Source organism: Bos taurus, chromosome 20 (assembly GCF_002263795.3).
Source record: "Bos taurus isolate L1 Dominette 01449 registration number 42190680 breed Hereford chromosome 20, ARS-UCD2.0, whole genome shotgun sequence".
NCBI classification, from domain to species: domain Eukaryota; kingdom Metazoa; phylum Chordata; class Mammalia; order Artiodactyla; family Bovidae; genus Bos; species Bos taurus.
Genome location: NC_037347.1, coordinates 3,971,036 through 3,985,580, shown reverse-complemented (window position 1 = coordinate 3,985,580; position 14,545 = coordinate 3,971,036). Strand labels below are relative to the sequence as shown.

Sequence of the window (14,545 nt, the reverse complement as noted above, 5' to 3'; positions counted from 1 at the left end):
TGTAAAAACAATCTAGCCAACTAAAATTATGGTTTCAAGAAAAAAGATGATTTCAGTAAAATCATCTTTCAAGACTGAAGGGAAGTTCCTTAAAAAGTTAAACATGAAATTACCATTATTTTTAGCGTTAATCACTCAGTCGTGTCTGATTCTTTTCAACCCCATGCCATATGACCTAGCAATTTCACTCCTAGATAATATATCCAAAAGAAATGAAAAGTATTCAAATAAACACTTGTACAAAATGTTTGTAACAGCACTATTCACAATAGGCAAACAGTGAAAACAACCCAATGTTCATAAACTGATGACAAATGAAACGTAGTACATTCATACAGCGAAATATCATTCTGTCATGAAAGGGAAGGATACATGTTACAATGTAGATGAACCTTATGGTAAGTGAAAGAAGCCGAGCCCAGAAAGTCACATGTTATATGATTCCATTTATATTAAGTATCCAGAAGAAGCAAAGTCATAGAAAAGCAGATCAGCCACTGCCAGGAGCTGGGGGGGGAGGGTAACGGGAAGTGACAGCTTCTGGATTCCCAGTGGGCTGATGAAAACGTTTCAAACCCGAAGAGGTGATAGATGAGTAGCACTGTCAGTGTCCTAAGTGCCGCTGAATTGTACACTTTTAAAAATTAAAATACTTATTTTTGGCTGCACTGGGTCATCGTTGCTGCATGGGCTTTCTCTAGCTGCGGCGAGCAGGGCCCCTCTCTGGTTGGGTGCGTGGACTCCTCATTGGGGTGCCTTCTCTTGCTGCGGAGCATGGGCTCTAGGGTGTGCTGGCTCAGTAGTTGTGGCACACGGGCTTGGTTGCTCCTCGGCATGTGGGATCTTCCTGGACCAGGGATGGAACCCGTGTCCCCTGCACTGGCAGGTGGATTCTTAACCACTGGACCACCGGGGAAGTGTCTGTGTGCTTTAAAATAGCTAATTTTATATTATGTGAATTTTACTTTCTCAAAAGAATGAGGAGAAAAATCAAACCTGAATTTGACCATTTTACAGAAAATATAAATCAGGGAAATAGAGAAGACAGCAGAGGTCCATGTTAAATGGCACTGTTGGGACACAATGAACAAAGCCCAGACTGCGGAAGGCTCTAAAAGAAAAGGACTCCGCTGCTTCAGTAAAAACTTACAAGAAAAGAAAAAGAGATGGAAGAGGGATCTATAGACTAACAGTTTAATTAGTCTTTCAGATCGCACCAATTACAGTGTATGGACATATTAGGACCCTTATTAATATAGATTGTGCATTTGAAAACCCACAAAAACAAACAACTTACCAAAAAGCATGAGATGATGGAGAACTACGAACACTGATTGGATATAATATTAGAAGTGACAACAGATGAGGTTGTTTAAAAAGACAAAATGATAAGATGCTGGAATGTGCTTCAAAATGACTCAGGCTCATGGGTAATCGTATACATATACTAGGGTTGTTCGAACATGAAATGACTGATGAGTATATACTAGTACTACCTTACACTATTCCTTCTACTTTGAATATGTTTGAAATTTTCTATAGTGAAAAGAAAAAAAAAAACAGGATGAGATAAAGCTGTATTCAGGCAAAAACAAACAGACAAAAACCCCAAACAACTAACAATGATCACTAACGGACTCTCCCAAAAGAAATTATAAAGGATCAACTTAAAATAATAAGAGAATGATCACAGAGAGAAAATCCAAGATGTAAGAAGGAACACAGAGCAACGAAGTAGTAAGAATGCGTGGGTCAATCCAAGTAAACAACGTGGAGTGAAGTGATAACAGTGTCAGAACTGCAGGGAGTTCCCTGACCGTCTACTGGCTAACACTCCACGCTCTCAGTGCAGGGGCCTGGGTTCAAGCCCTGGTCAGGGAACTTGATCCCACACACTGAAACTCATTTGCATACAACAGCTAAAGATTCCGCATGCTGCAAGGAGCTGAAGATCCTGCATGCAACAGCTAAGACCCAGCACTACCAAATAAATACATAAATTTTTTTAAAGGCTTTAAAAATGATATAATTTAGTATGATTATTTATCTTTTGGCCATGGCACACGGCATGTGGGATCCTAGTTCTGGGACCAGGGATGGAACCTGTGCCCCTGTGCCTTGGCAGCGTGGAGTCTTAACCACTGGACCACCAGCTACTACTACTACTAAGTCGCTTCAGTTGTGTCCGACTCTGTGCGACCCCATGGACTGCAGCCTACCAGACTCCTCCATCCATGGGATTTTCCAGGGAACAGGACTGGAGTGGGGTGCCACTGCCTTCTCCCCTGGACCACCAGAGAGGTCCCCAAAATGATAAAATTTAAGTGCAATATAATTATGACAGAAGGAAGGAACTAACAAAATAAACCCATACACACAAAAACTGAGAAAATTAACACCCATAAGGGAACTCTTCAAACACAGAAAAATAATCCCTTATGAAAACACAGACATTCAGGGAGGAAGGAGAAGTACCAGAAATTGAATATGTGTGAGTAGATCTAAATGAATATTCACTGTAAAAAAATGCTAAAAATAATGTCATATGAAGAAGCTAGCTGTGGGTGCCGTCAGAACTCACCAGGAGCTATATAGGGGAAGATCTGTTGCTGCTAGAGGACGGGAGAAAAAATGGTGTAAAATTTAACTGCGTTTTCCCAGTGTGTTAATTAGGGTAAGGACTGCTAACTACTGTAGTACTGTAACAAACAATTCCCAAAATATCAGAACTAACTGTCTTTTCCAATGCCATAGTAACCAGTAACATTCAAGATGATGGTGCCCTGAGCATGCTGTGTGTACACAGAATAGGAATATAATGTTGTACATATGAAACTTATTTAATGTTATAAACCAAAGTTCAGTTCAGTTGCTCAGTTGTGTCTGACTCTGCGACCCCATGGACTGCAGCACAGCAGGCCTCCCTGTCCATCACTAACTCCCGAAGTTTATTCAAACTCATGTCTGTTGAGTTGAGTAATGGTGATGCCATCCAACCATCTCATCCTCTGTTGTCCCCTTCTCCTCCTGCTCTCAATCTTTCCCAGCATCAGGGTCTTTTCCAAGGAGTCAGTTCTTCGCATCAGGTAGCCAAAGTATTGGAGCTTCAGCTTCAGCATCAGTCCTTCCAATGAATATTCAGGACTGATTTCCTTTAGGATGGACTGGTTGGATCTCCTTGCAGTCCAAGGGACTCTCAAGAGTCTTCTCCAACATCACGGTTCAAAAGCATCAGCTCTTTGGCATTCAGCTTTTCTTTTTAGTCCAACTCTCACATCCATCCATGGCTACTGGAAAAACCATAACTTTGACTAGATGGACCTTTGTTGCTAAAGTAATGCCTCTGCTTTTTAATATGCTGTCTAGGTTGGTCATAACCAAAGTTACCCCTATAAAAAAAAATTTAAAAATAGATGATGGTTCCCTATTAGCCTGAGTTCCTCAGTGACTACACAAAAAGATAGAGGATCTTCCCTTGCCCTGGGAGGTGAGAACGATGGATTTTCATCTGGGGCTTGAGAGTGACAGATTGTCCTCTCCCAGCAGCAGAAAGCTATTGCTTTGAAGGATTTTGCTACTTCTGAGGAAGTAGATGAGACCTTATACTCATCTCCTGGCAGCCACCAACCTCCTCCCTTACTCCTGCCTCAGCAAGAATCGGAACTCTCCAGTCTGCTGCCCTGCCCCCAATTCTTCTCACAAGCACCCATTGGAGACACATGGGAAGGAGTTTGCCAATGCATGTGATCATGCCTTGTATCTAGGAAATCCAGCGAACCCACACTGACACAGTAGCCCACACTTTGCCTCTAATGATTTGCTCAAGCTTTAGTTACTTTCTTCTCTACCACTTGTGTGGCCACTGCCGTCTTCAGTCGTGTTCTGCCAAAGGTTCCATAGTGGGGTGCCCTCTCTCCTCGCTTGTTCTTTTTGGCTTTCAGTTTCCTTGGTTGCCTCGTGACCTCAGTCCTCTGATATTCTCAAGAAAAGTTTTGTAGTGCATCCATCTTTTTTTCTCACGAGGATAGATGCGGCATTCTTTGTAGTTTTCTGTACAGTCAGTAAGAAATCCATCCGAATTGTGTGAAGGCTTTACTGCAGCATAACTTAGCCTACTCAAATGGATAGGCTGGTTTTTATCTGCATTTCCCTGATGACTAATGATGTGAAGCACATTTACACGTGCATATTTGCCGTCTGTACTTTCTTTTTCAAGACAGAGCACAGATACTGATGTAAGGATAAACATTTCCTGTCTTAGATCTAGAAAGCACTTCTCCAAAGAGCCATAGTACCATTTTATGGAAAAATTTATTTGGAGACCACAAGGCTCTCCTTAGCCTTTTAGTTTATGAGCCTATTGGCTTTCTGTTTGGTTTCATGGCCTCTTTCCCATGTACTTTAGGATTTTGCAAACGTCTTGAGGGCAAAACCTTAGAGTAAGGTACCATTACATATTCACTGGAATGGCTAGAGTTTTAAGAACTGATGATATCAATATGATTGGAGCAGTATCATTTGTGGGAACGTACTTGATGAAAGTGAAACAGGAGAGTGAAAAAGTTGGCTTAAAGCTCAACATTCAGAAAACTAAGATCATCTAGTCCCATCACTTCATGGGAAATAGATGGGGAAACAGTGGAAACAGTGGCAGACTTATATTTTGGGCTCCAAAATCACTGTAGATGGTGATTGCAGCCATGAAATTAAAAGACACTTACTCCTTGGAAGGAAAGTTATGACCAACCTAGATAGCATATTTAAAAGCAGAGACATTACTTTGCCAACAAAGGTCCGTCTAGTCAAGGCTATGGTTTTTTCAGTGGTCATGTATGGATGTGAGAGTTGGACCGTGAAGAAAGCTGAGCACCGAAGAACTGATGCTTTTGAACTGTGATGTTGGAGAAGACTCTTGAGAGTCCCTTGGACTGCAAGAAGATCCAACCAGCCCATTCTGAAGGAGATCGGTCTTGGGTGTTCTTTGGAAGGAATGAGGCTAAAGCTGAAACTCCAGTACTTTGGCCACCTCATGCGAAGAGTTGACTCATTGGAAAAGACTCTGATGCTGGGAGGGATTGGGGGCAGGAGGAGAAGGGGATGACAGAGGATGAGATGGCTGGATGGCATCACCGACTCGATGGATGTGAGTTTGAGTAAACTTTGGGAGTTGGTGATGGACAGGGAGGCCTGGCGTGCTGTGATTCATGGGGTCGCAAAGAGTCGGACACGACTGAGCGACTGAACTGAACTGAACTGAACTGAAAGTGATACAATCCTTTGTAAAATACTTGAATACTCTCTTATGAAGTTAACCATATACTTAGGGTATGATCCAGCAATTGCACTCCTAAGCGCATCTAGGAAAATGAAAATACATATCCATGCAAAACCTCATAAGCATTTGTAGCATCTTTATTCATGATAACATAAGACTGCAAATGTCCATCAACAGCTGAATGGATAAACAAATTGTGGTATATCCATACACTGGAATACTACTCAACATTTAGGAAGAATGAACCACAAATACATATAACAACATGATGAATTTCAAAATATTATGCTGAGTGAAAAGAAACCAAACTTAAAAGAGCACTACCATATGGTTCCATTCATCTGATGAACTAGGAAAGACATTTCCAGTATATGGTGACAGAAAACAGATTAGTGGTTGCCTGGGGTGAGGATGGTGAGTGGGGATTAATTTATGATCAAGGAAAAGAATTTCCTGAGATGAGGGGAAAGTTCTGTACCTTGACTCTGGTGATGGTTGCATGCTAAGTCGCTTCAGTTACGTCCGACTGTTTGTGACACTATGGACTGTAGCCAGGCTCCTCTGTCCATGGGATTCCCCAGGCAAGAATACTGGAGTGGGCTGCCACGCCCTCTTCCAGGGAAGTCTTCCTGGTCCAGGGATTGAACCCGAGTCTCATATCTTCTGCACTGGCAGTGGGTTCTTTACCACCAGCACCACCTGGGGAGCCCATGGTGATGGTTACATGGGCGTATATATTTGTCAAAACTTTGAACTCGTTTTATTAAATATAAAAACCTCAATGAAGTTGACTTAAAAAATTTTTTAAGACAAAAAAATTCAATGACATCAGTATTAAGCATTCTTGCTCAACAAAAGTCATTGGAAAGTTAACAGATATATGATACATTGGAAAGACATCTGTACTCAGTAAGAGACTATTTTTTTAAAATCTTACAGTCAAAAAGTGAGAAAGGAAATCTAATAGGAAAATGGGCAAAGAATATGAACCAGAAATATGAACCAGAAAAGAACCTGAAATGCAAACATCTAACAAACTTATGAAGACATGCTCCAACTCTAATTAAGAAGTAGAGATTTGCAAATTTAAAACCAGGTTTTGTATCAAACTTACAATGAACAGATAATTCCTATCTTAAATTGTTACATAAAATTAAAAAAAAATAATAAATGTTCTCATTTTAAAACCAGATAGAGACAGCACAAGAAAAGTATGGGTGCTTTGGTTTGTGCACATAGACATAAAAGTCTATGTAAAGTGTGAAATTTGCCGTCAAAGTCAATGGTATGTGTATAAATATAATTATGACCAAGAGGCAACTGGACACAGTAGTTACACAAACAGATGCAGAGACTTTGGCATCAGACTGCTGCTGCTGCTGCTGCTAAGTCGCTTCAGTCGTGTCCGACTCTGTGCAACTCCACAGACGGCAGCCCACCAGGCTCCCCCGTCCCTGGGATTCTCCAGGCAAGAACACTGGAGTGGGTTGCCATTTCCTTCTCCAATGCATGAAAGTGAAAAGTGAAAGTGAAGTCGCTCAGTCGTGTCCGACTCTTAGCGACCCCATGGACTGCAGCCTACCAGGCCCCTCCATCCATGGGATTTTCCAGGCAAAAGTACTGGAGTGGGGTGCCATTGCCTTCTCCGTGGCATCAGACTACTTAGGTTCAAATCCAAACTCTGCCGCTGATAAGCTGTGTGACCTTGGGCTTGTGTTACTTAGCCTTTCTAGAGGAAGATAAAATATTCTCTAAGAATGCAAGAGTATTTAGTCAATGAAATCTACCATGACTATAGGCTGGGTGAGAAAACTCATGTAATTAATCTTAAGATTAACGTATATGGTAAATGCAGAAACAATATTTGATAAAGTTCTACAGCTATGAGAAAAAGTTATTAGCAAATTAGAAATAGCAGGAAAGTGTCTCAGTGGGTAAAGAGACTGCCTATAATGCAGGAGACTCGGGTTCACTCCCTGAGTCAGGAAGATCCCTTGGAGGAGGCATGGCAACCCACTCCAGTATTGTCTGGAGAATCCTACGGACAGAGAAGCCTGGTGGGCTACAGTCCATGGGGTCGCAAAGAATCAGACAGAACTGAAGTGACTGAGCACACACGTGTGAGGATCTTTTGCCACAGTCTTTCATAAATATCATACTTAAAGGAGAAACTTTAAACCCTTTTCCATTAAATACTGGACCAAGACAAGGATTCCTACTTTCACTGTTACTGTTTAACATACAGTAAAATCATTTGCTAAAGATTCTAGCAAACGCCATAGGAAAAAGGAGAAGAAATAAGAAATGTGAGGATTTTATAGCAGAAGCTGTACAAAGTGCCATGACATCTCTCAACTTAAGAGATGCTCTCTGGGCTTTCAAGCACGGCAGGCTAGCAGCGCTGCCCTAGGGAGCAGCCTTTGGTCAAGGACAGATGAGGCTTAGAGAAAAATTCCCCAGTTTCCTTGACTCTTCGGCTGAGTCTGCAGCATGCTGTATCCTGATCCCCAGAACACCCAAGTGGGTTAAGCCCCGTTAGCCATAGCAGTATTCAGCTCCCTTTACGGGCTTCAACATCACCTCCCAAATAAACTATTTGTATTCAGATCCTTGTCTCTGGGAAAATCCAACCTAAGAAAACAGTCAAATGCTTTTTCTGTGACTACTGAGACTATGTGATTTTCTTTGTCAATGCAGTGTCTTACTTTAATTGCTTCTGTTTCTGCATAGAACCATTCTTTTATTCCTGGATAAAACTTTCTTGGTAATAGTGTTTTTATTCCCCTTGGGTTTCATCTTGCGAGTATTTTGTTATTTTTTTTTAATTTATTTATTTTAATTGGAGGATAATTACTTTACAATATTGTGATGGGTTTTGCCATACATCAACATGAATCAGCCATAGGCATATATGTGTCTCCTCCTGCTAGTATCTTTTTTAATCCATCTATTACCTAAGGGAAAGTAGTCTACAAGTTTCTTTTACTATCTCTACTTAGTTGTAGTAAAACTCATCTTAGAAAAGTGAAATATTTCCTTTATCTTCCTAAAGTATTTATATAAAGGGAGAAATTATTTGTAAAGCCACATAACATGATGTCTTTCAGTGGGGGCAGAGTTAGATTTTTGATTCTTTATTCATTATTAGCTTATTTAGGCTTTTATTTCTTATTGAAATTATGTATCTTTTATATATCACTTATAATTTTGTATATCATTTGTATTTTCTTCTACATGATTACCTATTTCATATTACCCATTTCATACAAATTATATTCACATAAAATTGTTTAAAATGTCATTTTGTGATTTCAAAATCTCTATGGTACCTAATACTATGTCCCTGTTCATTTTCATTGTCTTGGGGACTATTTTTCTTTCTGTAACTCATTTTGTGTCTTTGACCAGTCTTGTCTATTCGCTATTTCAGAGATATAGCTTGTTTTGTTAAACCTCTCTGTTTGATTTCTCACAACTTTACTTAAATATCATTTACATATCATAAAGTACACCCATTTCAAGTATACAATTCAGTGATTTTTACTAAATCTGCCAAGTTATTACATCATCACCATAATCCAGTTTTAGAATGTTTTCATCACTCCAAAAAGACCCCTCATGTCCATTTCAGTTCAGTCCGTTAACCTGCTTTCTGTCCCCATGGATTTGCCTTTTCTAGACATTTCTTATAAATGGAATCATGTAACATGTGGTCTTTTGTGTCTGGTTTCTTTCACTTATAACATTTTTGAGTGAAGCTCTCCATTTTTGTTTCTTACTTCATTTTTTTCTGGAGCTTTCACACAGTCCTTGTGGTTTGGCTGGACCTGGGGATAACCTGGGCCTCCAACTCCCAGACCCCTAGACTGGCCTAAGTCAGAGCCCCTTCCTCCCAATGGGAGAGCCTCCCCACTGTCCTCCCATCCGCTTCACAGAGTTGGTCAGGTGGACTGAAACAGAGAAAGACCTGCCTTCCGGCTTGTTCTGGGAGGTTTATTTGTGGGTGAGCGCCCAGTCTTGTGCTGTGTCTGCTTCTTCTGGTGATTAAGACTTTCTACAGTTGCAACCACTCACTAAGTAGTGGAGACATTTCAGTCTTTACTCAGGGTACCCTTATGCAGACCACTACCAGCACCCCAGGCTTCTGCAGCTGTCTTTCCAAATTGGTGTTTGCCTGCTGCTCCGGAGTGGTAAAAACACCTCAACAGGAATTTTCTCCGTAGGGACGGGAACTATTGGAGTGTGACATTCGCTGAGGCTCTATTTATGAGGGAGAGTTACCATAATAAGCTTTACATGCTGCCCACCGTTTGGAACCCACTTAGATTTAGATGTAAGTGTAACTGCCCTAGAGACAGTTAACAGCGGCAAGTAAAAAATGGCCAGGTTCGAGAATGATGGTCTTAAGTCAAAGAAGACTTAATTCTATGTATGTTCGCCCGGTCGTGTCCAACTCTGCAGTCCCAAGGACAGCAGCACGCCAGGCCTCCCTGTGTAATGAGCTTATTTTTTTTTTTTTAATTGGGAATTTAAGAATAAGAAAGTTTTTACTTAATATGCAAATATATTTGAAGACCCATCCTGATGCATGGGATACGTAGGTCGGCAAGGAGCTCTTTCTCCTAGCCCTGTAATCCTGGCCGGTTGGTGGATCTCGGTGGGCAGAGCCCCTGGGAGGCGGGAAGCGAGCCGGGGAGCCTGGGTCTCCAGGGCTGACCACTGCCGCAAGGACCGGGCATCTCCCGCGCTAGGAGGCAGCACCGCGCCGAGGAAACCGCACTGGCTCAGCCAACAGGATGTGTAGCGGGGGGCTGGTGCCTAGCCCGCCCGGCGCCCCCACCTGAAAAGTGAGCGGGGGCAGAGCCCCTTTGCCGGGAAGTTACAGGGCGGATTCAGTGATTAATGTCGGTTCGCCCTCTTGGTCTTTGGACAACAGTCAGTGGGCGCTCGCGAATAGCCAGTTTGGTTCCCCTTTCGCTCCGGCAGAAATATTGGGAGCCACGTGACTCTGGGGGTCTCCCAGCTCCGGGACGCTCTCGCCGAAGGGTCCCCTAAACTCTCCAAAGCCTAGTCTGTTGCTTGCGGGCGTGCGGCGCGCAGGGGACTACAGTTTCCAGAGTGCCCTGCGGCGACGGGCGGAGCCGGGGAGCGCCCGTAGCCAATTAGGGGGTCTCCGGGTGTTGCCGGGGAGCGGCAGGTGGAGCCGGGTCCCCGGAACGCCTCCCGAGGCTGGCCGGCTGGGCGGGGGGGCGCGGCGCGAGCGGGGCCGGCACCGGGAGGCGGCCCCGGGAAGGGACCGAGCGGGGGCGGAGACCGCGGCTGCCTGCGCGGTTCCGGGTGCTCCAGCCGCGAGCTGCCCGGGGCGCACTTCACCCGTGTCGGGCTGCGGGGAAGGGCGGGTCTGCGGAGAGCCCCCGAGCGCCGCGGCGCCCTCCAGCCTCTCCGCCTCGCGGCCGCGGGAGCCGCGCCACCTCGCCCCCCGGCTCGCGTGCCCCCAGCCATGGCTTTCGCCAATTTCCGCCGCATCCTGCGCCTGTCTACCTTCGAGAAGAGAAAGTCCCGCGAATATGAGCATGTCCGCCGGGACCTGGATCCCAACGAGGTGTGGGAGATCGTGGGCGAGCTGGGCGACGGTGCCTTCGGCAAGGTTTACAAGGTGAGGGCGCTGAGAGGGACTCGGGGCGCGTGGAGCCGCTCCGGAAGGGAGGGGCACTGGCCCTGGTCAGTCTCAGCCGCGGCTCGGGAGAACGCGGAGGGGCTGCCCCGTCCTGAACTCGGAGTCCCGGGCTCCCGTCCCGCTGACCCTTCTTCTTTGCCGGGGGTGGGGGGTACCCTCACTCAGCCTGGCTCAGTCCTTGCGCCCCTGACGGCCCGGCGGCTGCCGCCAAGCTTTTTCCGAGCACTTCCTGTGCGCCCCGCACGGCTCTCGGCGCCGCAGGGGGAGACAAAGGGGCGCTTATAGAACTTTTGCGTCCGAGACTAGGCGTACTTTTTAGGGGAGTCCACCCAGATGCTGTTAGGGTGCCGAGGCGATGGGCACAGAGCAACTGGGCTGCGTCTGGAAGGGTTGGGTCCGATGATATTAGGGACACACCTGAAGATGAGCCAGAGACAGAGAGACCGGGGGTGGGGGTAGGGGGTTTCGGAGTGAGAGGTTAGGCTTGGAGATGGAGGCTGGGGCCGGCAGAGCGGGAGGTTAAGGCCTCTGGAATCCTGCGCTTCGGGGGTCAGATTTGAGCGTGTGGATGAGTCACTGCTGGGGAGTCTCCCAGTCTGTAGTTACCTTTCCCCTAGAGGAATAGGAGGCCAGAGAGCTTTTGTGGAGGGGTGGGTGGGGCAGAGCTGATTAATTCTAGACACGTTTGCTGTAGGCATTGTCTGGTTCTTAGTCCTGAGAAGAAATTCTGTGTTGCTGGGGACCCAAAAAACACTTAGGGCTTGACGCCACCCTTCCCCTATCTCCTAGAGAAACCCGCATGTTCTCGAGGAGGACACCCCCTTCATGAGCCACCGTCACCTTCATGGGATTCCTTTAGCTTGTGGACCACTCTGATCCCAGGACTTCCCTTTTAGGAGCTTGGACCACAGATAGGGCTTCTCTCAGTCCTCCTGGTCAAGACTTGCTCTTTTTGACCTGAAAGTGGTGGTGAGCTGAATTACCAAATTGTGGTCCCTGAAGGAGTGGCATTAGTATCACCTGGGAGCTTATTAGAAATGCAGGGTCTGAGGCCCCACTCTAGACCTGATCAAGTACGGTCTGCGTTGTAAGAAATCCCCAGGTGATCGCTAAGCACTTTAAGTTTTGAGAAACCCAGCTGGAGGCAATTCTGAGGCCACCCAGGCCCATCCCCGTGTCTATTTTGTTACCACCTCCCTTCTAAGCAGGCACTTCCTGTTACAGGGTGGAACCCCCACTGGAGCAAAGGTTCTGTGGTTGGAGAGGCTGTGACACTCACACCCGTGGCTCTCAGCTGTTTGACTTGCTGCGCTTCTCTGCCTGAGGGCTCTGCGTGTAGGCAAGGGCAGCCAGCACATTCTACACTGGCACATCTTTTCTTTACCCTTCTCAAAGCTCCCTATTCCCTCTGCTGCTGCTAAGTCGCTTCAGTTGTGTCCGACTCTGTGCGACCCCATAGACGGAAGCCCACCAGGCTCCCCTGTCCCTGGGATTCTCCAGGCAAGAACACTGGAGTGGGGTGCCATTTCCTTCTAGGGCACCAGGAAACTGTCCTCAGTCTTGGCGCCCCCCACCTCCCCAGCCCTCCCCTGGACACCCCACCCCCGGACACCCCACCCCCGGACACCCCACCCCTGGACACGCCACCAAAGCTCTGGCCTCCCCCAGACACAGCCTGCTCTCCAGGTGTGCTCTGACCCCTGCAAGGGCAGCTGTACCCTTGGGCAGCTCACCATGTCCCTCACTTTCTCCAAAAGGTTCAGCTGGTGTTTCCAACGCTTGCTGTTGGCTCTCGAAGATGTTCTGTTTGGGGTTGGCTTTCAATTAGTCTTTTCCCTGTCCCCTAATGGATCCTGGCTTCATATGGTTCATTTTCTTTCAAATCTAAATGTAGAACTTTGCTTTTAGGCTGGTAAGATTTCCCCTTGTCAGTTTCGATTGTCATTTCCTCCTGCTTTAGCTGGGTAAAACTCCCCTACTGCTCTGAAAGTTCCAAACAGAGGAGCCCATCTGATTCACAAGTTATTTTGTCTGCTGGTTCTCCAGAACACATGGACCCTTTTAAAAGCAAGTGTAGTGCTCAAAGCTGTGAGCTGACCGTACCCCAGCTCCCTCCCCACCACCTCTGAACCCTTGGTTTTCTCCTCATTAAGAGAAGGCAAAGCTGGACCAGGAGAGCTGTGTGATGGCTGATACACCTGGACAATTTGTTAGAGTCCACGCCTGGCCTTAGTGTGTGACTGTTCAATCCAACCCATCCCCATGTTATGTGCAGGAACGCTGGGTCCCAGGGAAAGGAATGGACTAGAACCAAGGCTCTGGGCTTAGTTAACAGCTTCGGAAGATCTGTCTTAGATCAGAGATCTCTGTGACCCCTATCTCCTTCCCTGGAGAAGTGCTGTTTACTCAGCCCTTTAGATATGAAGTTGAAGCAGTTATTGCTTTAATAAAGATTCTATTCAGGGACCGTAACTCCTCCCTACTTCATTGTCCCCTGGCATGGCCGTCTCAGCAGCACAGGACAGAGGTTCCATCTAGGTTTTTTATCTCGGAGCAGAACTTCTACTTTGACACGGTGCCTTGGTAACCAGCTGGCTGTGAGCTGGGCAAGTGACAGCCAGCTAGCAGCATCTCCTCTTCCTGTCCTAGAACTAGCAGATTTTTCTTCTGGCAGCCTAGGTGATGATGGCCTTCCTGAGGATTTCTCTGGTGTAAGAAGTCACGAGAGGGACTTTTCTGGTGGTCCAGTGGCTAGGACTCCATGCTCCCAATGCAGGGGGTCCAGGTTCATGCCCTGGTCAGGGAACAGATTTCACGTGCCACAACTAAGATCTAAGGTCCTGTGTGCTGCAACTAAGACCGGATACAGTCAAATAAATAAAATAAATATTAAAAAAAAAAGAAGTCATGAGAATCCCAATTTGTCAAAGACTTGTCAGAAGAGGATGCCAATTATAGATTTCCTGTTGAGTGTCTTGTTGAGGCTCAAAGCCTAAGCATTAGCAGTCAAGATGTGTGTGTGCATGCGTGCTAAGTTGCTCAGCTGTGTCCGACTCTTTGTGATCTCATAGGTGGTAGCCCTCTTGGCGCCTCTGTCCATGGGATTCTCCAGGCAAGAAAGCTGGAGTGGGTTGTCGATGCCCTCCTCCAGGGGATGTTCCCAACCCAGGGATTGAACCCACAGCTCTTATTTCTCCTGCATAAGCAGGTGGGTTCTTTACCACTAGTGCTACTATGGAGCCTCTTTTTCCCTTTTCTCCCTGGTAAGCCACCAACCAGTTTATCTCTGGTGAAAAAGAGGTAGGTAAGATTGATTTTGTGCAAAGTCAAGTTCACTCTCACCTACTCCTTAAGCGATTTCAGATGGATTTCAGAGGGAAACAGTTTTTAGTTTATTACTAGATACAAAGTTAAAGTCATAGGCTATATAGTTTAAAAGTTCTTGCCCTTGGAAATAATCTTTGAAGACAGGATGGAAAGGGAAGCGTTTGGTGTGATGTTGAATGGAACAATCTGCCTTTACTGGGTGTGCCCACTCTCATAGCTGTGGGTGAAGCAGGCCCTCAAATGCTGAACAGAGGCAGGGAGCCCGT

At 45.9% G+C, this 14,545-nt stretch overlaps 1 protein-coding gene across 1 annotated transcript in view; it reads left to right on the top strand.

The window, feature by feature from the left end:
- The first annotated feature begins 10,738 nt into the window (after positions 1-10,738).
- STK10 (serine/threonine kinase 10) overlaps positions 10,739-14,545 on the top strand; it is a 122,627-nt gene continuing 118,820 nt past the window's right edge. The window contains exon 1 of the mRNA NM_001192627.1: positions 10,739-10,931. Within this exon, the coding sequence (NP_001179556.1) occupies positions 10,776-10,931 (156 nt within the window). The 5' untranslated portion in view covers positions 10,739-10,775. The remainder of the gene's footprint in view (positions 10,932-14,545) is intronic.